A 26,971-nucleotide genomic window follows, 5' to 3' on the forward strand; every position below is an offset into this window, starting at 1 on the left:
TAAATAAAAGACATGACTGTAAAGAAAAATCTTGTCATACTCAAAAAAAAAACTTTTAGGCTAATCACCTTGCCACTCATCGCTATTCAATAAGCTCTTAAGTTAGTGTCAGAAAACTTGGACCAATAGTAGGTGGAAATTTGAAGAAACCTAGAAGGTGTTTCAGCTTTGTGCTAATGTCAGACAAACATCCTTAAGTATCAATAATTCCAAAGTCAATTTTCTGAACGCTAATTTTTTGCTCATTTTGTGTGTTAACAATATTATTAAACACTAGTATAAATGAATCAAAAATATTTATTAAAACGATTCAGTTTCTCTAAACACATTTTGCTATTGAAATTGAAGGCCAGATTCACCACATATTGATTCATTCATGCGACATGCTCAACTGATTAATTCACAGAAATAGCTACATTATTTATTTTCATTATTATGTAACCTAACTCATAACTGCACATTATTTAGCTAATTCATAAAATTAGATAAAAATACAAAACATCAAGCCAAAATAATTAGGATTTTAATTAATTAAATAGCAAACAGTTGTATTTCAGCCTTAGACATTTCTTTTCATATGGTCCAAGAACATTTCATTCTTGTCTTTAGTACTCATGTGTGCACACAACTCTTCATAGATTGGTAAGATAAAGTGACCTCCTGGGTTGTGATACACTGGCTCTCCCCATAGCGTGCCTGTCTTCCAGCCTTTTACATTTTTCATTAATTCATTCTCTTCATCTCTGTTTCTTCTCAATAACTTCAAAAATCTGCAAGAGATTTGTAAAAAAGAAATCAACATAGCATGGTAAAGGCTACTAATAGTTGAAAGAAGTTTAAACACAGGAAGTAATGTGCAACTTACTCTCTATCTCTTTCAGCCTCCAGTATAGGTTCTACTGCTAATCGTGCATCTCTCATTTCTAAATCAATAGCCCTGAAAAAGTCATATAAATATGTATTTTGAGTGCTCACAGGGTTATGTAACATACCACTACATGCAAATACTTTGCCTTGAACAAGATCACACCCATTCTTTATATTCTCAGCCACACAAGCATTGCAATCCCATTAGATTTAGTCAATACACAACATGGTAATCCATCAGTACTTGAGAAGATTGATTTACAGTGGAATTACAACATGGAAATCCACAATATGGTGAAATACAGTGAAGCTTACACTGTTGAAAAACAGAAAGTTTCCCATTTAGATTAGTAAGTCCATAAAACGTGTTGTGCCCATACACCTGTCTCACTTGGTATGGCACTCTCACACAGGTATCACAGCTTTATAACCCCAGCTTTCTCCTACTTTCTCAGTGGACACCCCGAGAAAACCATTTGTGGTCACAACCATCTGCTTACATAGTGGACCTTCTCTGACACAATAAAATAGGCTGTAACATTAAATTAAATACATAGAAATAATAAAAGATGTAAGCTACTGTAATAGCTTCATCTCTTCTAACTAAAACTAACCTTTTATTGGCTTGCCATCTCAAAAAAAAACCCCATGAAACTGCAGTAAAGCCTACAAAAAGTCCTATTTGGGTGTAACCTACAAGTGTAAAGTAAAATTAATCACATAGTATATACAACAAACCTAGGACGCAAAACTGAAATAAAAAAACAAGGGTACAGACCACACACATATATTTATAAGTAAACAGGTTATATGCTTGGAAATTGTGGAAGATAATTTCAGACTAAATAAAACAGATTTCAAAAGTAGGTCTCCAACTACATTTCCAAATATAGGCCTACTCCTTGAGGCTGCTGAGATGACTGACTCTAGTAAGAAAATATACACCAGTGTAGTCTGGTTATCAGTTACCTGAAAGATTCGCCATAATTATATGATACTACTTACAGAGAGTAATTCTGATTAATTAAGAAAATGTGTCAGAAAAAATCCTTACACTTACACATAAAATAAAAAAATGTTTTTAATAGCGCATTAAAAAGGAGAAAATAAATGATTTTCTTTAAATACCTAATAATGAGCTAATACTAACTAAAAATATATCGCTGGTCGCTTTATTATGTAAGCCTTTGAATAACCTCACTAGAATTCAAGAAGCAACACACGCTTTTATTATTTTTAGTTATTTAAACAGTAGTTAATTAGGCCTATTAGCCTATATATTTTTCTAAAAATCATTTATTTATAGGCCCTAAAAGGTTATTATTAAAATGTTTTTTATGCTTTTTTATCCAGTAGAAATGGTCAAAATTTCACTAGGCAGTTTTATTCAATGATGAAGCACTCGAGAGACAAAAGCATGACAGACAGAGGAAGTAAGTAAAATAAAAGCTTGTAAAAATACACTGTGGTACACTTAAACTTTAAAGCAAAACATTAATTACTACACTCGACTTTATTAATAATATTTAGATCTACTCGTTTTTAGCGCAATTTCCATTCTGGAGAATTGCGTTTATTAACCCGTCATTTCTGGATGTATGAATGAATGGATGGATGGATGGATGTGTGTCCGCAGCTTTAAGTCGTATCTCCTCCTCAACGAAGCAATATCGATGACTAGTTCCAAAAGCAATTATGTTAAGCAAGTTACGAGGATGAACATAGGCCATAACAATTCCGGGTTTCTTTCATGGATTTCCCGGAAAAGCCAAAAAACCTCGAATAAATGCAGTTTTTTGCCCATATCTCAGCAACCAGACCACTTAGCGACTTGAAACATGTACCAATCGATTCCTGCCATAATTTAGAATAATATTGCCGAAGAAAGTTTTCAAAAATATCCTTTCGTTCGGTCACAACAATTTTTTTTAATTAATTAAAATTTGGACCGAATTAGTAGGCATATTTATCCAACCACACCACACGCGTCATCACGTTTAATAGCTGCGCCATCACGTTCAATGGCTCATCACGTTCAGTAGGCGCGCAATGGTTTTTAGTCATGTAACTCTATTGTAAATAAAACATGTAAAATACTGAAAAAAAAAATTAATAAAAAACGTTTTAATAACTAACCAATGGTTTTACTAACCCTGCTCTTGATTTACGCTACGACAGAGCTATTTTTAGATAACATAAGGAAATTGCGCTAAAATTGTCACTAGACTTTTTTAATTACTTGTTTAAGAAACACAGAAAAAAACTTGCAGAAGATTTGCGACAACAAGATCTAGTAAAATAAGAAAATTAGATTTACGAAAGTTAAAAGGAGTAAGAAGAACTAGAACAATGTTTAGTAGCAGTAATAATTAGTACATAAGCCTACACTTAAAATAATTAGAAATACAAAATAAATAGGAAAACAGTAGGGGCCTATTTAAAATGCAACTAAAAAATCTATGCAAATTTTTAAACATGTTTAAAATAATATGGCGCCAAATAAATTATGGTTTACAGTATTTCCCGTGGTTTCCGGAACGGCTTGACAGACTACGCCATGATTTTACTGTTTTTTACTGCTGTACCATTCTGGAATTATAACCGAAGCTATATCATGATATTACCAATAACCGCTTACTGCACCCTCCTCCTATGAAAAAATTGTATGGTTGGTTGCCCCTCTTAATTGAAATTGTAAATGTTTTTAATTGCAGAAACCTTCCCAGTACTGACTACTCAGTAGTACACTGTCTGTAGAGAGGTGAGAACTCCCCAAAGTTTTTTGTAGCTAGTTTTAAGTTTAGAACATGTTTAGGCGCCTAATTGTTTTATTTAATTAAATTAAAACTAGAGTAGACTAGATTCAGATTGTCACTATCACTAGATCTAGATCTGTTGGTAATCTATCGTTTTAGGACTAGGTACGTTGGAAACATCGCTAGAGGAGCTTACACTTTTCGGACACACATAGCGAAAAAACGCAACGTAAAAATTCCATGCGGTCTCATTCAGTAACCGCTTAACATAGAAAACAAAAAAAAGTATCATATCTATCCGCAACCATTCTACTTTAATAATGTGTGTGTCATTTTGTATTCATACGCATAGAACTTAAGCTATTCTTGTTATAGTGACTGGGGGGTCTTAACGTGTGTTCGAACACATGTAATACAGTTTTACATGTGTTCGGACACCTTTACCCGTCATCGGACATAGCACTTTTTGTTCATTTAGAATAATTTAAAGTCAATTTAATGAATAAAAACATATATTATATGCATTTATATTGTGTTATTGATTGTTTGTGAGGTAATTTTAATAGTATAAAACCTTTTTCCCACACTCCCAAAGTTCATCCCATTCAGCCATTGCGGCTCGCGCAGTACGCTGCTAAGCCAGCCAGGTCACATGATTCCCCCTCCTCTTTCGCATTCCACTGCCTTCTTGACCTTATTTTGACCCTTTCCCTTCAATAACCAGCCCCTTTTATGCTCTAAATTCTTATTTAATAATATTTTTGTGTTGCTGTCCGATCCCATGTAAGGTCAAATAAGTTAGCGAACACCCCTTTTTTATTGTTCAAGCACGAAAAAACCCATTAACCTTGACATTTACGATGTTCCATACATATATAGAAGCTATTTATAGTGTAACCTTTTAGCTAAGCATTGATTGGTTCAAGTTTTGCCCCTAAGTCCAACCCTAGGTCACTTCATCCGGCTGGTGTAAAAATAGAAATGTGCGTACCATGCAACGTTAAAAAATTTCTAAAAATAATTCTTGAGAAAGGAAACGGAAGTACTTGACACGGAAGTGTTCATAAATGAACAGTTTACGTGCAGGCGCCGTGGTTTCGCGTGAGACATGCTAATTAAAGTTTCTATGAGCCAAAAACCGACGAAGTGTTCGGTCCTACGTAATTTTTGGTGTGTGTCCGAAAAGTGTAAACTCCTCTAGTCTTCATTAAAAGTTCATTTAGTTAGGCCTATTACTGAAAAGTTTTAATTCAATTGTTTAAAAACAGGTGAGGTAGACCTACAATAATCCTACATACATAAATGAAACACATTACTAGATCTAGATTCTAGATAATCTAGATCTAGTCGCGGGCGATTTAATTTTAAAATTGTACGTACCCAAAACGATAGATAGTCTAGTAATAGATACCGATTAGGCTACCGTAACCATCTATTCACTATTCTATTCTGATCTAGATATAGGCTATATAGGCAAATACTTTGAATAAAACAAAAGTATCACTCTACATTTAAAACTATGTAGATTCTATTACCATTAAATAGTCTTTTAGGGCCTCTTGCAGCCCATTCAAACGGACTAAACCCCCCCTCAGGTGGTAAGTCCTGTTTATAAGTAACCATTTTGACCTTCTGTAAATAGGCCTAGGCCTTACACTAAATCTATCTCTATAGATTGGAGACAAGGAGGATAACTCTCAATATGCAAAGATAATCCACACAAATTACCTAACGGTTTTTGTACGGGATTTTTTAATCAAATAATTATTTAAGATATATATTCTAGATCTAGATCTATATCCCTATCGAAGTATTGACTATGCATGATTTAAACATGTCTAATTTAATTGTTTTTACAGATAGTGTATAAAGTAGTATAAACCCAAGGCCTAAAATTATTACACAAGGTTACTTTCGACCTAAGTTAACGTAATTAACCGCAAATATGAACTTTGCTCCCCCCCCCCCCCTATCTATGTTTGTGTTAGTCAAAACATAGATGTAGATCTAGACCTTTAATTTTACACTAGGCCTACAAGCATTTCTTCGAAAAACTAAATAGATCTAGATCTTGATATATAAATTTATATGGCTAGAAGTCCCGAGGAATATGCAGATTTTCAGGCACACATTCTTAATTCGGTCAAGCACTATAGAGATGTTCAAAAAAAAGAATCAGATTTTTGTTCAGTCCCCGAATGTCTGATCAGATTGGAAGGCCTTGAAGTCACAGACTTTAGCTCGCAGTATGGAAGTGAATCAACAATATCCTACGTCGCCTGTAATTTAGCTGGGAAGGCGTGTGTTTTCCCCTCATATGGGGATTATACTCAAGCATGTGTATTTGTGAGCACTCAGCAATGCCTCCTCTTTATTGCTTAGGCCCCTAATATTAATAATTATAATAGTTTAATTTAACTATTTAAGTTTAATATTAAAAGTAGGCCTACTTAACAGTACTTAAGTACTTACACTTTATACTTTATTACAGTATTATTACTACTTAACAAATTAATAATTTATGAATTAACATCTTGTGTCTTAAACAAAAATCATGTTTAGTCTATTCACTTTAATCTTTAATGCAGATCAGAAACAGCTTTTTTAATTAATTAAAGGAAATTGTATTTTTAACTGAGGCAACTATCTCTTAAATAATAAATTGTATCATCATGACTCAACAGAGAACATATGGACCCTGGTGGAACATTGCCCCATCAAGTATACAAAAATACAAAGGAACTCCTTGTGATTTTGTTAGTCAAGACTTCATAGGTTAGTCAAATGTTAAATTAACATTCATCCTTATGACATTTAATATATTTAATGTGTTGGTTGAATAACTTCAAATTTCTTTGTTTTATTCCAGACATTTTTCTACTTTGCGTCTTTTTTGTGTGATTGTGTGTGATATATTTTATTGCTTCAATCACATGCAAAAAAATGTTAATATTAAAGTATTTTCACCCTCCCCCCTCCACACACACACACACACTTATGTTACTGAATGCAGTTCATTAAAAAAAAAGGGTCATTTTGTGTTTTATCTTGTTTCTCCTATAGAGGTGACTTTTGCAGAATATCTTTACCCAGTGAGAATTGAAGTGTATGAGACCTACAATCCTGGGTCTATCATCCGTATATTGGCTTGTGATAGAGCCGGTGGAACTGACACAGATAAAGGAAGAGTAACGTAAATATTTTTCATTGATTGATTATTAAATTCAGATGTCATGCATAAAGCGTATTTGTTTTATAACAACATTCTAAGTTTCTCTCTCCATATTTTATTTAGTATGTGCTAAATTTGTCCCTCTCTTTTGTGCGTTTGACCAGATGGGTGACCTTATGGAAAAGTCAACCAAAGCCTAGCAAACAGCGGCCTAGAATATTTGCACCTCATTTGAAGAAGATCAACTTTGCTACAAAGTAAGTGATTCTCAGAACACATTTGGTAGAAGTTTAGTCATGCAATGTTTGAATATTTCTGAGTTGTGTAATGAATGTTTAAAATAAAACAAGATTAGACTGATTACTGAACAGTTGTATGGATCTTGCAGTCTAATCAGGCTGGAGTTGAATCATGACTGTCTGGACTACTATACTGAACTTGATGGGATCAAACTGATAGGCACCAAAATGCCACCAGGAGCTGACATCCATTTCCTGCAGCCTGTACTTACAGTGGATGATGATGACATCATTCTAGCCTGTGATGACAGTGGCATGTCACCATGTAACATATCTTACACCACCTTTGGGGGGGGGGGGGAATGGAGATTGTATTTCTATTAAAACTAGGTGATCCATTCTGAAAAGATAGAAATTGTATTCAATATGAGTGTTAAACTACAAACTAATGCACCCTCCAAACACTGTTATTTACTAAGACTGGTTTTAACCCCTGTGTAAGGGGCAATTTGCTGTATCTAGTTACTCATCATTTTTAGTTGATTAGATCTTGAGTTAATTTAATAAAAATAATGTGGGCACTATAGTTGTTAGATGTAATTTGTTAGTTAATTGTGTTGTAAAGCATAAACTAAGACACACAGTCCACAAACATAAATTATTCCTGCATATGTTTTTTTTTTAAAGTTAGTAAGTTACAAGGGCAATAACTTTGATTAGGTTGTCCTGAGCCTGTCAGTTGCCAACAGCTAGAAGATGAAACTCTGAAGGACAGCATGACAGAGTTGAGCCTGAAGGAGAGTGAATTCTTCACCCTGTTACCTGTACGTTATTATGATTAGTTCAGTTTTAGCTCAACATTTGTCACTGCTGAAATTAGTTTCATTGAAAACACAATTGCCTATTAATTAATTTTTATTGTAACAATTTTTTTTTTTACTTTTCAGAAAGAAATCATTCACCTTATTCTGGGGTATTTAGATGTGCGAGATCTATGCAGGCTGTCACAGACTTGCAGGTTAGAAACTTGTTACTAGGCCTTATAATCCACACCTCCAATGGTCTGCCATGTGTTTAAACCTGGACATATGATGGCCTTATAATCCACACCTCCAATGGTCTGCCATGTGTTTAAACCTGGGCATATGATGGCCTTATAATCCACACCTCCAATGGTCTGCCATGTGTTTAAACCTGGACATATGATGGCCTTATAATCCACACCTCCAATGGTCTGCCATGTGTTTAAACCTGGGCATATGATGGCCTTATAATCCACACCTCCAATGGTCTGCCATGTGTTTAAACCTGGACATATGATGGCCTTATAATCCACACCTCCAATGGTCTGCCATGTGTTTAAATCTGTTTAACTGTGTTTAAAGAACATTAACAAATATAATTTACATCTTTCATGTCAAGACTTCTTAAAGAACATTAACAAATATAATTTACATCTTTCATGTCAAGACTTCTTAAAGAACATTAACAAATATAATTTACATCTTTCATGTCAAGACTTCTTAAAGAACATTAATACTAATAGTTTCGCTGTCTGTCTATGTATCTATCTATCTGACAAGAACGCTGTAGAGAAAACACAAGCAAAATAAAAACATGCATAGTAATTCGAAAAACGAAGTATGACGCGGTCACATTTAGCATAGAGTAGAAAATAATCTCAAGAGAGTGCACACAGTAATATGACGTCATTGATTCTCGAGTAAACATTGAATAAAAAGGAAATTTTGCCTAATCTAAATGGTTTGCGTGAAGAGTTTCTTGCATACAATTCTTCCGGTAGGGGCGAAACCCCACCCCCCGCGTAAGAACGTCTGAGCCCCCCCCCCCCCCCCTCCCCAACTCAAAAAGAAATTTCTTCATCGATACTCTATAATAAAATTACCGCCTAATTAATGTGTCTAATCTAAAAAGTGGTTTTCTTGCAATTTCTTTAATGCAATTCTTCGGGTAGTGGCTAAGCGCGACACCAGTGTTTCTTTCAGACTTTTTCCTCCCCGGAGAGGGGTGGGGGTACTTGAAATTTTCGGGGGCGGGGGTAGAATTTTCGGGGAGGGGGCGGACACTGGAAAAAGTATATAATTATATTTCGTTGAATGGGACGGTAGACATGTTTTTTTGGGGGGTGGGGGGTGGGGGGTGGGGGGGGGGGGGTGTTGGGGGGGGGGGTTGGTTTTAGTTTAGAGAAAAGAGACAGCACTATCAACCTAGCGCCCGGTGTATCCTTCCTCAACGGGCCATTTTTCTCGTTAACAAATATAATTTACATCTTTCATGTCAAGACTTCTTAAAGAACATTAACAAATATACTTTACATCTTTCATGTCAAGACTTCTTAAAGAACATTAACAAATATAATTTACATCTTTCATGTCAAGACTTCTTAAAGAACATTAACAAATATAATTTACATCTTTCATGTCAAGACTTCTTAAAGAACATTGTTATGAGCCCTACTTGTACACAGATCTTAACCTCCAACCTTTCTGGACACAGGTAAGATTTTCTATACACAGGTAAGATTTTCTGTAAAGGTAAGATTTTCTGCAAAGGTAAGATTTTCTGTACACTGGTAAGATTTTCTGTAAAGGTAAGATTTTCTGTACACAGGTAAGATTTTCTGTACACAGTTAAGATTTTCTGTACACAGGTAAGATTTTCTGTACTCCATTAAGATTTGTTGTACACAGGTAAGATTTCCTGTTAACACCCTGTGGATTCCATGTGAGGGCCTGTCTTGTTATACTGGATACACTGGATACAGGCTTCCTTAGTGTGTGGCCAATCCATTTTCTCTGGAGGATCTCATCTACAGCTGGCAGTATGTTTGTCTAGTGCCAGAGTAACTTCTTCTGATGGGGTTAGGCCAGTGGCACATATAAACCAACTGTTACAGAGTGATCTAGTGGTAGAGAGGGAAACATTGATGACAAACCTAGACTGAGAGAGGGAAACACTGATCACTCAATACATCTCATGGCAAGTTGTATGGGCAGGGCCTTACCTTGCACACAGTACACTGGCAGCTCCCTCAATACAGCTCATGGCAAGTTGTATGGGCAGGGCCTTACCTTGCACACAGTACACTGGCAGCTCCCTCAATACAGCTCATGGCAAGTTGTATAGGGGGGGGGGGGCCTTACCTTGCACACAGTACACTGGCAGCTCCCTCAATACAGCTCATGGCAAGTTGTATAGGGGGGGGGCCTTACCTTGCACACAGTACACTGGCAGCTCCCTCAATACAGCTCATGGCAAGTTGTATGGGCAGGGCCTTACCTTGCACACAGTACACTGGCAGCTCCCTCAATACAGCTCATGGCAAGTTGTATAGGGGGGGGGGGGGCCTTACCTTGCACACAGTACACTGGCAGCTCCCTCAATACAGCTCATGGCAAGTTGTATAGGGGGGGGGCCTTACCTTGCACACAGTACACTGGCAGCTCCCTCAATACAGCTCATGGCAAGTTGTATAGGGGGGGGGGGGCCTTACCTTGCACACAGTACACTGGCAGCTCCCTCAATACAGCTCATGGCAAGTTGTATAGGGGGGGGGGGCCTTACCTTGCACACAGTACACTGGCAGCTCCCTCAATACAGCTCATGGCAAGTTGTATGGGGGGGGGGGGGGCCTTACCTTGCACACAGTACACTGGCAGCTCCCTCAATACAGCTCATGGCAAGTTGTATAGGGGGGGGGGCCTTACCTTGCACACAGTACACTGGCAGCTCCCTCAATACAGCTCATGGCAAGTTGTATAGGGGGGGGGCCTTACCTTGCACACAGTACACTGGCAGCTCCCTCAATACAGCTCATGGCAAGTTGTATAGGGGGGGGGGGGGCCTTACCTTGCACACAGTACACTGGCAGCTCCCTCAATACAGCTCATGGCAAGTTGTATGGGGGGGGGGCCTTACCTTGCACACAGTACACTGGCAGCTCCCTCAATACAGCTCATGGCAAGTTGTATAGGGGGGGGGGCCTTACCTTGCACACAGTACACTGGCAGCTCCCTCAATACAGCTCATGGCAAGTTGTATAGGGGGGGGGGCCTTACCTTGCACACAGTACACTGGCAGCTCCCTCAATACAGCTCATGGCAAGTTGTATAGGGGGGGGGGGGCCTTACCTTGCACACAGTACACTGGCAGCTCCCTCAATACAGCTCATGGCAAGTTGTATAGGGGGGGGGGGCCTTACCTTGCACACAGTACACTGGCAGCTCCCTCAATACAGCTCATGGCAAGTTGTATAGGGGGGGGGGGGGGGCCTTACCTTGCACACAGTACACTGGCAGCTCCCTCAATACAGCTCATGGCAAGTTGTATAGGGGGGGGGGGCCTTACCTTGCACACAGTACACTGGCAGCTCCCTCAATACAGCTCATGGCAAGTTGTATAGGGGGGGGGGCCTTACCTTGCACACAGTACACTGGCAGCTCCCTCAATACAGCTCATGGCAAGTTGTATAGGGGGGGGGGGCCTTACCTTGCACACAGTACACTGGCAGCTCCCTCAATACAGCTCATGGCAAGTTGTATAGGGGGGGGGGGCCTTACCTTGCACACAGTACACTGGCAGCTCCCTCAATACAGCTCATGGCAAGTTGTATAGGGGGGGGGGCCTTACCTTGCACACAGTACACTGGCAGCTCCCTCAATACAGCTCATGGCAAGTTGTATAGGGGGGGGGGGGCCTTACCTTGCACACAGTACACTGGCAGCTCCCTCAATACAGCTCATTGCAAGTTGTATAGGGGGGGGGGGGCCTTACCTTGCACACAGTACACTGGCAGCTCCCTCAATACAGCTCATGGCAAGTTGTATGGGGGGGGGGGGCCTTACCTTGCACACAGTACACTGGCAGCTCCCTCAATACAGCTCATGGCAAGTTGTATAGGGGGGGGGGCCTTACCTTGCACACAGTACACTGGCAGCTCCCTCAATACAGCTCATGGCAAGTTGTATGGGGGGGGGGCCTTACCTTGCACACAGTACACTGGCAGCTCCCTCAATACAGCTCATGGCAAGTTGTATGGGGGGGGGGGGGGGCCTTACCTTGCACACAGTACACTGGCAGCTCCCTCAATACAGCTCATGGCAAGTTGTATGGGGGGGGGGGGGCCTTACCTTGCACACAGTACACTGGCAGCTCCCTCAATACAGCTCATGGCAAGTTGTATAGGGGGGGGGGCCTTACCTTGCACACAGTACACTGGCAGCTCCCTCAATACAGCTCATGGCAAGTTGTATAGGGGGGGGGGGGGGGCCTTACCGTGGCACATTTAGGGATATTGTCCTCTCTACACACAGCGGCCCTACTATAAGGCACTACCTATCAGCTGATGCTGAATAGGAGAGAGTACATCTGACTAAATGTGCCACTCACGAGAATCTTATCATCAATTAAATGAATTATGGAAATATTTTAACTCTTTAGGTATTATTCTATACAAATGTCGGTTATTGAAAAAACAATATTTGATTTTAAAAGTTTCAATCAATTGAAACTTTGAACTGAATGAACTACTGGCAGTTAGTACAGATGGTTTGAGGGTATGCCTCATAGACCTATGCAGAGGTCATGGCCAACAATATTTGTATAGTAATTAAAATGTTAGATTACCATCATGTCTGTGTGATGGCAGAGATTACCATCATGTCTATGTGATGGCAGAGATTACCATCATGTCTGTGTGATGGCAGAGATTACCATCATGTCTGTGTGATGGCAGAGATTACCATCATGTCTGTGTGATGGCAGAGATTACCATCATGTCTGTGTGATGGCAGAGATTACCATCATGTCTGTGTGATGGCAGAGATTACCATCATGTCTGTGTGATGGCAGAGATTACCATCATGTCTGTGTGATGGCAGAGATTACCATCATGTCTGTGTGATGGCAGAGATAAAAGAAGAAAATATTTTGCACAGATTTCCTCCTCGTCTCTCCTGGCACTGGAACACAGGTGTGATCGACTGCAGCGGCTAAATTTATCCTGGGTGGGGAAAGCTGGCTTTATACATCTGGATACTTTAGTCATGTAAGTAGTCAGTAGATGCTAGCCAAGTTTTGTCGTGTTAGATTGTCATAATACCCAACTGTTCATGTCACAATACCCAACTGTTCATGTCACAATACCCAACTGTCACAATACCCAACTGTTCATGTCACAATACCCAACTGTTCATGTCACAATACCCAACTGTTCATGTCACAATACCCAACTGTTCATGTCACAATACCCAACTGTCACAATACCCAACTGTTCATGTCACAATACCCAACTGTCACAATACCCAACTGTTCCTGTCACAATACCCAACTGTTCATGTCACAATACCCAACTGTCACAATACCCAACTGTTCATATCACAATACCCAACTGTTCATGTCACAATGCCCAACTGTTCATGTCACAATACCCAACCATTCATGTCACAACACTCAACTGTTCATGTCACAATACCCAACTGTTCATGTCACAATACCCAACTGTTCATGTCACAATACCCAACTGTTCATGTCACAATACCCAACTGTTCATGTCACAATACCCAACTGTTCATGTCACAATACCCAACTGTCACAATACCCAACTGTTCATGTCACAATACCCAACTGTTCATGTCACAATACCCAACTGTTCATGTCACATACCCAACTGTTCATGTCACAATACCCAACTGTTCATGTCACAATACCCAACTGTTCATGTCACAATACCCAACTGTTCATGTCACAATACCCAACTGTTCATGTCACATACCCAACTGTTCATGTCACAATACCCAACTGTTCATGTCACATACCCAACTGTTCATGTCACAATACCCAACTGTTCATGTCACAATACCCAACTGTTCATGTCACAATACCCAACTGTTCATGTCACAATACCCAACTGTTCATGTCACAATACCCAACTGTCACAATACCCAACTGTTCATGTCACATACCCAACTGTTCATGTCACAATACCCAACTGTTCATGTCACAATACCCAACTGTTCATGTCACAACACCCAACTGTTGAGCTGTTTGATTTCATCTCTGCAGGTTTCTGTCTAGCTGCTGCCATAGTCTGTCTACTCTAGAGCTGTGTTCTTGTAACTTTGTTAATGGCAAGGTTTTAGCAAGTGTTGTGAACATCTGTCATCAATTAACAGGTGAGTCTGTCTACATGCATGTACCTAGGTGAGTCACATGCACATATAACAGGTGAGTCACATGCACATATAACAGGTGAGTCACATGCACATATAACAGGTGAGTCACATGCACATATAACAGGTGAGTCACATGCACATATAACAGGTGAGTCACATGCACATATAACAGGTGAGTCACATGCACATATAACAGGTGAGTCACATGCACATATAACAGATGTCTGTCCACATGCATGTATAACTGGTGAGTCTGTCTACATGCATGTATAACAGATGAGTCACATGCATGTATTAAGGTGAGTCTGTCTACATGCATGTATAACAGGTTGAAAAGTTTGAATGAATTTAATTCAGACATTTAGAATTCTTTACCCTTGCAGACCACTGATTTTGTCAAGTTATTTCTGTCATTTAGAACTGAATCTCAATGGTTGTGTCCACATTGATGAGTTCACTGTCTTCAACACCCTGACTCGTACCAAGCTGAGAAGACTGAACTTGTACAGAACCAAAGTTGATGCAGGTTCATTTCTTGCTGTTCTTAGGTGAGTACCATAGCACAGGCCTGCCTACTTGTTCAAAGTTCTCAGTCATTGGACAATGTTGATCAGGTAGGAGTTCAATCATAATCAACTATAACATACAAAGATATGAACATGGTTATGGGTATCACTCCTAGGTGATCTCTTGTAAATGTCATCATTCAATCATTTTTACACAATTTTTTTAAATATCTGAATGTGTAACATAACCTATTCTCACAATAGATTTGGTTATAATTTACAATGGTCCTTTAAATGTGAACTGGTATGTAGAAAAAGTTTGAAATGTATGAAGCTAGTTCTAGATCTTGACAGGAGATCTTTTGGTAGATCAATGCCTTTGTTAATGACTTGTTTTACATTTTATCTGTCATATCTGACTGATGATTATCTGACACTCAAATATCTGACAGTCAAATATCTGACAGTCAAAAATCTGACAGTCAAATATCTGACAGTCAAATATCTGACAGTCAAATATCTGACAGTCAAAGATCTGACAGTCAAATATCTGACAGTCAAATATCTGACAGTCAAATATCTGACAGTCAAATATCTGACAGACAAATATCTGACAGTCAAATATCTGACAGTCAAATATCTGACAGTCAAATATCTGACAGTCAAATATCTGACAGTCAAAAATCTGACCGTCAAAAATCTGACAGTCAAATATCTGACAGTCAAATATCTGACTGTCAAATCTTGCACCTGATTGACTAGGTCCAGCCCTGACCTAGAACATTTGAATATTGGGTCGTGTCAGTTGCTGAATGCAAGCATCAACACAATTCTGCTTGAGATTGGATTGCACTGCAAGTAAGTTTAATGCTAGGTCGACCTAAGTTTAATGCTAGGTTGACCTAAGTTTAATGCTAGGTTGACCTAAGTTTAATGCTAGGTCGACCTAAGTTTAATGCTAGGTCGACCTAAGTTTAATGCTAGGTCGATCTAAGTTTAATGCTAGGTCGACCTAAGTTTAATGCTAGGTCGACCTAAGTTTAATGCTAGGTCAATCTAAGTTTAATGCTAGGTCGATCTAAGTTTAATGCTAGGTTGATCTAAGTTTAATGCTAGGTCGACCTAAGTTTAATGCTAGGTCTACCTAAGCTCACTGCTAGGTTGACCTAAATTCTTTGCTAGGTCAACCTAAGTTTAATACTAGGTCGACCTAAGTTCACTGCTAGGTCAACCTAAATTCTATGCTAGGTCGACCTAAGTTTAATGCTAGGTTGACCTAATTTCACAGCTAGGTTGTCCTAAGTTTAATGCTAGGTCGACCTGTTCACTGCTAGTTTTACCTAAATTCTTTACAAGGTTGACCTTACAATCATGTCATTTTTATTTGACCTGGGGGTGGGGTTAAACGAGTTATTGCAAGAACTAAGTATGGTTGCTACTCTATACATTTTCTTGTGACACTGCACTATATGGGTTGACAGGAAGTTGAAGAGTCTGGACCTCTGGCGTATGAAGTCACTGACTGATGAGGGTTTGTCACATTTGTACAACAACTGTTGCTTGTTAGAGGAACTGGACATTGGCTGGTGGTAAGTGGGTTTTGTTTGGTTGGTGGTAAGTGGCTTTTGTTTGGTTGGTGGTAAGTGGGTTTTGTTTTGTTGGTGGTAAGTGGGTTTTATTTGGTTGGTTGTATGTGGGTTTTGTTTGGTAGGTGGTAAGTGGGTTTTGTTTGGTTGGTGGTAAGTAGGTTTTGTTTAGTTGGTTGTATGTGGGTTTTGTTTGGTAGGTGGTAAGTGGGTTTTTGGTAGGTGGTAAGTGGGTTTTGTTTGGTTGGTGGTAAGTGGGTTTTATTTGGTTGGTTGTATGTGGGTTTTGTTTGGTTGGTGGTAAGTGGGTTTTGTTTGGTTGGTGGTAAGTGGGTTTTGTTTGGTAGGTGGTAAGTGGGTTTTGTTTGGTTGGTGGTAAGTGGGTTTTATTTGGTTGGTGGTAAGTAGGTTTTATTTGGTTGGTTGTATGTGGGTTTTGTTTGGTTGGTGGTAAGTGGGTTTTGTTTGGTAGGTGGTAAGTGGGTTTTGTTTGGTTGGTGGTAAGTGGGTTTTGTTTGGTTGGTGGTAAGTGGGTTTTATTTGGTTGGTGGTAAGTAGGTTTTATTTGGTTGGTGGTAAGTAGGTTTTATTTGGTTGGTTGTATGTGGGTTTTGTGTTGTTGTTTTTTTATTGGCGATTTGTTTTATATTGCTCGGTGATCAGAAGTGAGTGCTGTTACTACTTTCTACTGAAAACATTTTGCTGTTTTCTCCTTTCTTCTAACCTTTCAGTGGTGAGCTGTTTTCTCCTTTCTTCTAACCTTACAGTGGTGAGCTGTTTTAGCCTTTCTTCTAACCTTTCAGTGGTGAGCTGTTTTAGCCTTTCTTCTAACCTTTCAGTGGTGAGCTGTTTTATCCTTTCTTCTAACCTTTCAGTGGTGAGCTGTTTTATCCTTTCTTCTAACCTTTCAGTGGTGAGCTGAAGGCTGATAGAGACAGCTACTATAACTTGGCCAAACACTGCAGGAACCTGAAGAAACTTTTTCTAACAGCCAACAGGTACGTCAGTTCAGTGATAGGGGAAAAGTTGACCAGTTTCAATCTTAAAGATCTGTCACATCATTATTACTTCAATTAATGATGAAACAGCTTTTGGATCTGTTTAAAGAAGTAACTCTAGCTTTTGGGGATTTTGTTATGAATCTAAATGTCTTGATATTTTCTTAAGGAACTAAATATCTCAATATTTTCTAAAGAACAAATTGTCTTGATATTTTCTAAAGAACAAATTGTCTTGATATTTTCTAAAGAACAAATTGTCTTGATATTTTCTAAAGAACTAAATGTCTTGATATTTCTTAAGAATTAAATGTCTCAATATTTTCTACAGAACTAAATGTCTTGATATTTTTTTAAGGAACTAAATATCTCAATATTTTCTAAAGAACTAAATGTCTTGATATTTTCTTTTGTTAATTAATGACTTGACATTTCCTCCATTAAAACTTGTGCAGGACACTCCGAGACACTGACCTCCGAGCACTTGCTGACCATTGTCCACTACTAGAGCAGCTGGACATTCTGGGCACTAGAGAAGTTTCCAGAGATGCTATTGTGTAGTAAGTGTCCAGTCATTTTGTCAGCATTGTGTTGTGTCCAGTCTTTTGTCAGCAATGTGTAGTAAGTGTCCAGTCATTTTGTCAGCATTGTTTAGTGTCCAGTCATTTTGTCAGCATTGTTTAGTGTCCAGTCATTTTGTCAGCAGTGTGTAGTAAGTGTCCATTCATTTTGTCAGCATTGTTTAGTGTCCAGTCATTTTGTCAGCAGGATTTCTTCCTATTTATCACCCTGTTCTAGTCTCAGGATTTCTTCCCATTTAGCACCCTGTTCTAGTCTCAGGATTTCTTCCCATTTAGCACCCTGTTCTACTCTCAGGATTTCTTCCTATTTATCACCCTGTTCTAGTCTCAGGATTTCTTCCCATTTAGCACCCTGTTCTACTCTCAGGATTTCTTCCCATTTATCACCCTGTTCTAGTCTCAGGATTTCTCTCATTTAGCACCCTGTTCTAGTCTCAGGATTTCTTCCTATTTAGCACCCTGTTCTAGTCTCAGGATTTCTTCCCATTTATCACCCTGTTCTAGTCTCAGGATTTCTTCCCATTTAGCACCCTGTTCTAGTCTCAGGATTTCTTCCCATTTATCACCCTGTTCTAGTCTCAGGATTTCTTCCCATTTATCACCCTGTTCTAGTCTCAGGATTTCTTCCCATTTATCACCCTGTTCTAGTCTCAGGATTTCTTCCCATTTAGCACCCTGTTCTAGTCTCAGGATTTCTTCCTATTTAGCACCCTGTTCTAGTCTCAGGATTTCTTCCCATTTAGCACCCTGTTCTAGTCTCAGGATTTCTTCCCATTTAGCACCCTGTTCTAGTCTCAGGATTTCTTCCTATTTAGCACCCTGTTCTAGTCTCAGGATTTCTTCCCATTTAGCACCCTGTTCTAGTCTCAGGATTTCTTCCCATTTAGCACCCTGTTCTAGTCTCAGGATTTCTTCCCATTTAGCACCCTGTTCTAGTCTCAGGATTTCTTCCCATTTAGCACCCTAGAGACCAGTAAGAACCTGATGTTTCTGGATGTTTCCTTCTGTCTGGGGATATCTACAACAGACGTCTGCTGCTGGCGTGCAACCTACCCGCACGTTTCCATCAAGAAAAGTTTCCAGAATATTTCTATCACATAAATATCTGCATTGGTGCCAGCAGTCTTCATGTCATCAATTGGTGCCAGCAGTCTTCATGTCATCAATTGTTGCAAATCATAACATAGGGTAATCAGTGGTCACTTAAAGTCATAACATGGACTGGATTGCTGCTTTTAACTGAAAATATCTGCATAATTATATACAATAACTAAAACAAAAATATTCTGGTCATGCAGTATTTTTTGAAAACACAATACAAGCAGATACTGTTCTGCACCCACTGTTGTATTCCTATTTAAATATGATCTAGATCAGAAAATGGAATCTGTTAAAAAATGTGATCTAGACAAATAAATGGAACCTACGTTAAAATGAAAGCTACTGTGAATGTACTTAAAATTCTGTCGTATTTATTTTAATTTAAAAATTTACTCCAGTAAAACATGTATATTATGTATGTAGTTTGTGTAATCTAAATACGTTTGGCTGTTATATTTTGTATGTAGTTTGTGTAATCTAAATACGTTTGGCTGTTATTGGATCTGAATGTTGTTTCAGAAGTGGCCCATTTATTTCTTGTGTCATTCCCACTCCCTATAGCTATAATTAGATAATCAGAGGTATAATGTAACCAGATATTACAATAAAATGTATTTTGTGAAGTCAGATCATGCTGGTTGAGTTGTGTCTCAGTTAAAACATCAACAGCTGTCCCAATTAAAACCTCTACAGCTGTCCCAATTAAAACATCTACAGCTGACCCAATTAAAACATCTACAGCTGTCCCAATTAAAACATCTACAGCTGTCCCAATTAAAACATCAACAGCTGTCCCAATTAAAACATCAACAGCTGACCCAATTAAAACATCTACAGCTGTCCCAATTAAAACATCTACAGCTGTCCCAATTAAAACATCTGCAGCTGTCCCAATTAAAACATCTACAGCTGCCCCAATTAAAACATCTACAGCTGTCCCAATTAAAACATCAACAGCTGACCCAATTAAAACATCTACAGCTGTCCCAATTAAAACATCTACAGCTGTCCCATTTAAAACATCTACAGCTGTCCCAATTAAAACATCTACAGCTGACCCAATTAAAACATCTGCAGCTGTCCCAATAACAGCTGTCCCAATTAAAACATCTACAGCTGTCCCAATTAAAACATCTACAGCTGTCCCAATTAAAACATCTACAGCTGTCCCAATTAAAACATCTGCAGCTGTCCCAATAACAGCTGTCCCAATTAAAACATCTACAGCTGTCCCAATTAAAACATCTACAGCTGTCCCAATTAAAACATCTACAGCTGTCCCAATTAAAACATCTACAGCTGTCCCAATTAAAACATCTACAGCTGACCCAATTAAAACATCTACAGCTGTCCCAATTAAAACATCTACAGCTGTCCCAATTAAAACATCTACAGCTGACCCAATAACAGCTGTCCCAATTAAAACATCTACAGCTGCTCCAGTTAAAATACAAGAATCAAAAAAGTTACAAAAATATTTCAAGTCAACTTTATTTATAGAAACAGTGCTAAGATAAAACCCAAATACCAAAGGAAAAATCTATTTTTTACAATGTGTCGCAGACATCTACAGCAAGAAAATTGTGTCAGAACCAGGAAAATACATGAGTACAAACCCCTACCCCTGATTAAAAGGTTCACTAAAGTCAATTGTATTTAAAATGTAATATCAAATGTAAAAAAAAGGTATTAGCGCACACAAATTAAAAATATTTTCCCAAGCTTCATCAGAATGAGCTTTGCTATGGAAATTTCTGATAACTAGTTTTATTTGTAGCTTCAGGATTATCCTAACTTTCAAAATTGGCTGCTATATTTACACATTTCATTTCATTTAACATTCATGATCTATTATTATTAATGAGATGGTATGATATGTCAATTAAAGCTAATGACAGGATGGCTTATATTACATCATGTACTAATGAGATGACATGACATGATGCCAATTAATGGATGAAAGCATTAATGTCAGCTGGACTCTGAGATTGGCAAATTGGTGTTTAGGCATATGATTGTCACTGTAAAATGTATGTCAAGATGTCTATCAAATGTATATCAAGATGTCTAACCAATGCGTGTGAAGATGCCTATAAATGTATGTCTGGATGTCTATCAAATGTATGTCAAGATGTCTAACCAATGCATGTGAAGATGCCTATAAATGTATGTCTGGATGTCTATCAAATGTATATCAAGATGTCTAACCAATGCGTGTGAAGATGCCTATAAATGTATGTCTGGATGTCAATCAAAAATTGAGGCCTGGATGGTCTGCAGTGTTGAATGAAAAGTTTGGAGAGTCTGTTGTCATGACAACCATGTGTAGTGGTCTCTGTAGGTGGTGTTGGAAGGTTTCCCGGCGGCCTGCACTTGTTGTAGCCGTGTGACTAGCAGCTGTGTGCTGGGTCTGACGGGCGCCGTGTTGGGCCGGGAGCTGACGGGCGCCGTGTTGGGCGTCACTGGCGACCACAGAGGGGAGGAGGAGACTGGTGAGGATGGAACCGATCGAGCGTGACGAGTGCCAGATATCTGGTGGGGAGGAGTCTGGAAGGATTCCTTGGCAGAATAAACAGATAATTTGTAGAAACATGGCAAACAAATAAATACACGTGCGCTCGCACACACAAGTAAAAATTTTGACACCCCCCCCCCCCCATGACGAAATATAATTTATATACTAAATATCTTTCAACCAGTATCCCCCGCCACCCCGGAGAAAATGTCGAGGATGATGGTGCAGCCCCAAAATGTCGAGGGTGATGGTGCAGCCCCAAAATGTCGAGGATGATGGTGCAGCCCCAAAATGTCGAGGGTGATGGTGCAGCCCCAAAATGTCGAGGGTGATGGTGCAGCCCCAAGATAAAAAGATGTGCCCAGATCCAGACGTGACAAAACAACTTACTCTGTAGGTGGTGGTGCTGGCCACTCCCTGCCCTATAGGCACGATGTAGCAGTGTTTTTGGGAGGTCGGCCTCTCCCCTCCCCCCGTAGACAAGTTCCTCTTGCGCCCCTCCCGCCCATTGATCTCCAGGCTCAGGCCTTTACCAGCATCACGCCATCCGCTACGTCCAGGTGAAGCAGATCTTCTCTCCTGTAGACTGCCACATCTGGCGCACAGAGACCTGGGCCGGGACCCTCGCCTCAGTCCTGTGGTCAAACATGGCGACATTCACTCACACAGTGGACAAACATGACGACATTCACTACACATAAAGGACAAACATGACGACATTCACTACACAAGGTGGACAAACATGACGACATTCACTACACAAGGTGGACAAACATGACGACATTCACTCACACAGTGGACAAACATGACGACATTCACTACACAAGGTGGACAAACATGACGACATTCACTCACACAGTGGACAAACATGACGACATTCACTACACATAGTGGACAAACATGACGACATTCACTACACATAGTGGACAAACATGGCGACATTCACTACACAAGGTGGACAAACATGGCGACATTCACTCACACAGTGGACAAACATGACGACATTCACTACACAAGGTGGACAAACATGACGACATTCACTACACATAAAGGACAAACATGGCGACATTTACTCACACAGTGGACAAACATGGCGACATTCACTCACACAGTGGACAAACATGGCGACATTCACTACACAAGGTGGACAAACATGGCGACATTCACTCACACAGTGGACAAACATGGCGACATTCACTACACAAGGTGGACAAACATGGCGACATTCACTCACACAGTGGACAAACATGACGACATTCACTACACATAGTGGACAAACATGGCGACATTCACTACACAAGGTGGACAAACATGGCGACATTCACTCACACAGTGGACAAACATGGCGACATTCACTACACAAGGTGGACAAACATGGCGACATTCACTCACACAGTGGACAAACATGACGACATTCACTACACATAGTGGACAAACATGACGACATTCACTACACATAAAGGACAAACATGACGACATTCACTACACATAAAGGACAAACATGACGACATTCACTACACAAGGTGGACAAACATGGCGACATTCACTACACATAGTGGACAAACATGGCGACATTCACTACACATAGTGGACAAACATGACGACATTCACTACACAAGATGGACAAACATGGAGACATTCACTACACATAGTGGACAAACATGACGACATTTACTACACCCCACCCACCCCACCATTTTACTCTTGGTTACTTCATATACACCTACACTGCACATATGCCGAGGTCACAGAAACAGGTGAACTCTACTTCAACTGCTGTGTGGGCCGCCGGGTCAGAAAGGGATCTTTACACATAGACCTCAGACCATTTTATTCCCAGCATCTACCCCACACATGATTTGGGTGACATTTCCTACTCTATATCATTTTAGTATAACGTAAGTCACTACACACCAGTCAGGTGAGTAGGTCACTACACACCAGTCAGGTGAGTAGGTCACTACATACCAGTACGTCACTACACACCAGTCAGGTGAGTAGGTCACTACACACCAGTCAGGTGAGTAGGTCACTACACACCAGTCAGGTGAGTAGGTCACTACACACCAGTCAGGTGAGTAGGTCACTACACACCAGTCAGGTGAGTAGGTCATTACACACCACTAGGTTATTACACACCAGTCACATCAATAGGTCACTACACACCAGTAAGGTGAGTAGGTCACTACACACCCGTCACATCACTAGGTCACTACACACCAGTCAGGTGAGTAGGTCACTACATACCAGTACGTCACTACACACCAGTCAGGTGAGTAGGTCACTACACACCCGTCAGGTCAGTAGGTCACTACACACCAGTCAAGCCGTTAGAGCACTACAGTATTAGACGTCCCAAAGTGTAATGAATGGTATCAGCTGATGATATAGCCGTATGAGCTATTGTTTGCTATTGATTCGAGTAGAAAACCTGGACTCATTTGCCTGTGGACAACTCGCGCTCCTAGTGGGTGCGATTCGTCAGTGTGTTGTAGTATTCTCATCGCCAGTTATTTTAAAGATCTTATTGGTCTAGTTTACAGTGGTTGTTTGACGTCAAGGTTTGCACCTGTTTCTGTAGACAATTCCTTCTACAGTGGTTGTTTGACGTCAAGGTTTACACCTGTTTCTGTAGACAATTCCTTCTACAGTGGTTGTTTGACGTCAAGGTTTGCACCTGTTTCTGTAGACAATTCCTTCTACAGTGGTTGTTTGACGTCAAGGTTTGCACCTGTTTCTGTAGACAATGCCTTCTACAGTGGTTGTTTGACGTCAAGGTTTGCACCTGTTTCTGTAGACAATGCCTTCTACAGTGGTTGTTTGACGTCAAGGTTTACACCTGTTTCTGTAGACAATGTCTTCTACAGTGGTTGTTTGACGTCAAGGTTTACACCTGTTTCTGTAGACAATGCCTTCTACAGTGGTTGTTTGACGTCAAGGTTTGCACCTGTTTCTGTAGACAATGCCGGCACCATTCTAGGGTTTATATCGCTAAAGGCTAATGTTGTGTAGCATGTCTGTATTTTGTTAGCCAATGTTTATTTAAAGCGGTCTTAGATCTTTTAGGGGTCATCCATAAATGAAGTCACGCTTTTTTTTGTGACGATTTTAACCTCATCCCGTCACACATCGTCACAAAAAGCCAGACCCCCCCCCCCCTAAAATAACGTCACACCTCAGCCATCCCCCTCAAAATTGCAGTTGAATTGTTCTTAAAATACGATATTTTTCCAAAAGCTTGTCTGAATTCTGTCAACATAGAGTATTTTAATCAATCCCTATTACAATTAATTAAAAAGTTTTCTAAAACGCGAAAAAACGGCTAAAATTCGTTTTCTAACATTGTTTTTTTATAATGCAAAAGTGTGACATCACACAATCTGAACCCCCACCCCCTCATCACACGCCGTCACAAAATTATAGCACCCTCCGAGTGTGACGTCATTTCTGGACGACCCCGTACTGATAGCAACATGTTTGCTATTTATAGCCCTAAACAACATGTAGTTTTGTTCTATTAAAAACAAAAGCTTGTAGTTTTAGGTCATTAATTTGTACTGAATACACATTTTGTTTAACAAAAACGTTTACATTGTAATTTGTGTTAGCGTGCGCCCTCTATAACTCAGGGAGCATGAATGTGCTTGTCAATAAGCAACGGATTGTTAGACGAACATTGATTTTATGATTTTAAACTGATTTAAATACATCATCAACACAAGTAGTGTACTCTTAAAGTATGCAAGTTTTCAGGGGAGTGGGGGGGGGTGTGGTGACTGCACAAAAGGCACCAGCTTTATATATATATATATATACATATATATATCCTATCTGTGCGTATGTGTTTAATTTTAATAATTATTGCTACTAACACTAACATTGAAGCTCTTCTATTTTAATGGTGGTGTGTGTAGATCAACATGTATCCAATAAAAGATGCAAGCAAGCTTATATTTAATAAGCCTATTGACGATGACTAAACTTTATTACATTATGCAATTATTATCAGGTCGATAATGCCGTTAATTAGCAGCATTAATATATTTATATTTGTTTTCTGCTTTTATATTAGACATAGGCTAAGATCTACGTGAAACTGAGCCGTACAAAAATATATTTTAAAAAAACAGTGAACACAAATGTAACGATGAATTGCAATACATTTTTAGACGTATTTTCCTTCAATACGCACAAACAATTTTGCTCTTTAAAAAAGATCTATTCACTATTTATTATTTTTATCAGTTTTGCGTGTTTTCTAATGTGTCACTGAAAGGCGGTGGGGTATTTTAAAATGGTGTCATGGCTCGACGTGTCACCCGAATAGTTGGAGTCGTGTCATCAAATATAGGCCAACATGCACACTAAACGCCTGCTCGGAGTAAACTCATCTACACCCTCAAAAAATTAGACGATCAACTCACCTCTGGTGACGTAATTGTCCTCAGACATTGTAAAAATATATCGGGCGAATTTATAGGTCCATGTCCAGACGACAGAGTCGATATCCGGCACGTGAGCTCACGGCCATAGTATGCGCAACAGGTTGCGCGAGCTAGCTCGGTGACATTCGTGGACAACAGATGTGAAATAACTGCTAGATGAATCGATACCACGGAGCAATAGGAAATCAACAAATACACTGATTGCTTATTTATTCGTACACTATTTAAGCCGTGGCAATTAGATCTAGTAATTAAATAAGGGCACTAATGAGGGAGTTTAATTAGCTAGACCCGCTACCTTTAGTGGTGGACCCTGTGCTATATGACACGGTAAACCAGATTGATAACAATATAATTATGAATACAAGGACACGCAACCGGTCATCAAGTAGAAGGTTCCACAAAGTTCTGTGTCACCAACACTCACAATACCACGTGATTGGGGAATTGGGCATTACCCTAGTACAGCTAGAAGAATATTGAACTGAATCTGCCCTAGTACAGCTAGAAGAATATTGAACTGAATCTGCCCTAGTACAGCTAGAAGAATATTGAACTAAATCTGCCCTAGTACAGCTAGAAGAATATTGAACTAAATCTGCCCTATACAGCTAGAAGAATATTGAACTGAATCTGCCCTAGTACAGCTAGAAGAATATTGAACTAAATCTGCCCTAGTACAGCTAGAAGAATATTGAACTGAATCTGCCCTAGTACAGCTAGAAGAATATTGAACTAAATCTGCCCTAGTACAGCTAGAATATTGAACTGTATCTGCCCTAGTACAGCTAGAAGAATATTGTAGGCGTGACCAGGTAGAGAAGCCAACTAGCACATAAGATACTCAACCTTGTCTCCATGGTTACATCTGCCCCACCCCAACCTGAATTGTGGTGGTCAAATAGTGATTGGCAGTCGTCATTTTGTTGAGTTAGGGAGTACAATAAAGTCCTGAATGTTGGTTGTGATACATAGGTGGGACAAGAGGGGTGGGGTTGGCTAGTGATGGTTG

The 26,971-nt window shown here is 39.6% G+C and overlaps 4 protein-coding genes across 4 annotated transcripts in view; 2 read left to right on the forward strand and 2 right to left on the reverse strand.

The window, feature by feature from the left end:
- Positions 1-19,629, forward strand: part of LOC131954791 (DNA polymerase subunit gamma-1) — a 36,489-nt gene extending 16,860 nt beyond the window's left edge. Inside the window, exons 25-41 of the mRNA XM_059318577.1 lie at positions 1,050-1,217; positions 5,711-5,969; positions 6,308-6,398; positions 6,687-6,816; positions 6,960-7,052; positions 7,184-7,359; positions 7,755-7,858; positions 7,982-8,052; positions 9,482-9,551; positions 12,992-13,101; positions 14,118-14,227; positions 14,646-14,775; positions 15,496-15,591; positions 16,215-16,322; positions 17,231-17,317; positions 17,773-17,877; positions 18,858-19,629. Coding sequence (XP_059174560.1) covers positions 1,050-1,217; positions 5,711-5,969; positions 6,308-6,398; positions 6,687-6,816; positions 6,960-7,052; positions 7,184-7,359; positions 7,755-7,858; positions 7,982-8,052; positions 9,482-9,551; positions 12,992-13,101; positions 14,118-14,227; positions 14,646-14,775; positions 15,496-15,591; positions 16,215-16,322; positions 17,231-17,317; positions 17,773-17,877; positions 18,858-18,999 — 2,050 coding nt within the window. The 3' untranslated portion in view covers positions 19,000-19,629. The remainder of the gene's footprint in view (positions 1-1,049; positions 1,218-5,710; positions 5,970-6,307; positions 6,399-6,686; positions 6,817-6,959; positions 7,053-7,183; positions 7,360-7,754; positions 7,859-7,981; positions 8,053-9,481; positions 9,552-12,991; positions 13,102-14,117; positions 14,228-14,645; positions 14,776-15,495; positions 15,592-16,214; positions 16,323-17,230; positions 17,318-17,772; positions 17,878-18,857) is intronic.
- LOC131956240 (NADH dehydrogenase [ubiquinone] 1 alpha subcomplex subunit 13-like) lies at positions 280-5,315 on the reverse strand. The gene is made up of 4 exons (XM_059320664.1): positions 5,159-5,315; positions 1,482-1,560; positions 866-937; positions 280-770 (listed from the first exon to the last, which is right to left on the reverse strand). The coding sequence occupies exons 1-4, from the start codon at positions 5,244-5,246 to the stop codon at positions 560-562; spliced, it is 450 nt and encodes a 149-aa protein (XP_059176647.1). The 5' UTR covers positions 5,247-5,315; the 3' UTR covers positions 280-559.
- On the forward strand, positions 19,332-20,199 carry LOC131954799 (uncharacterized). The gene is made up of 3 exons (XM_059318590.1): positions 19,332-19,349; positions 19,789-19,842; positions 20,116-20,199. The coding sequence occupies exons 1-3, from the start codon at positions 19,332-19,334 to the stop codon at positions 20,197-20,199; spliced, it is 156 nt and encodes a 51-aa protein (XP_059174573.1).
- A 273-nt stretch (positions 20,200-20,472) lies between these two features.
- LOC131954562 (uncharacterized) lies at positions 20,473-26,071 on the reverse strand. Its single transcript, XM_059318338.1, has 3 exons — positions 25,939-26,071; positions 21,905-22,149; positions 20,473-21,558 (listed from the first exon to the last, which is right to left on the reverse strand). The coding sequence occupies exons 1-3, from the start codon at positions 25,964-25,966 to the stop codon at positions 21,310-21,312; spliced, it is 522 nt and encodes a 173-aa protein (XP_059174321.1). The 5' UTR covers positions 25,967-26,071; the 3' UTR covers positions 20,473-21,309.
- Between the last annotated feature and the right edge of the window lie 900 nt (positions 26,072-26,971).

Source organism: Physella acuta, unplaced genomic scaffold, assembly GCF_028476545.2.
Source record: "Physella acuta isolate Inbredline_101_S28 unplaced genomic scaffold, ASM2847654v3 ptg000079l, whole genome shotgun sequence".
In the NCBI taxonomy this organism is placed as follows: domain Eukaryota; kingdom Metazoa; phylum Mollusca; class Gastropoda; family Physidae; genus Physella; species Physella acuta.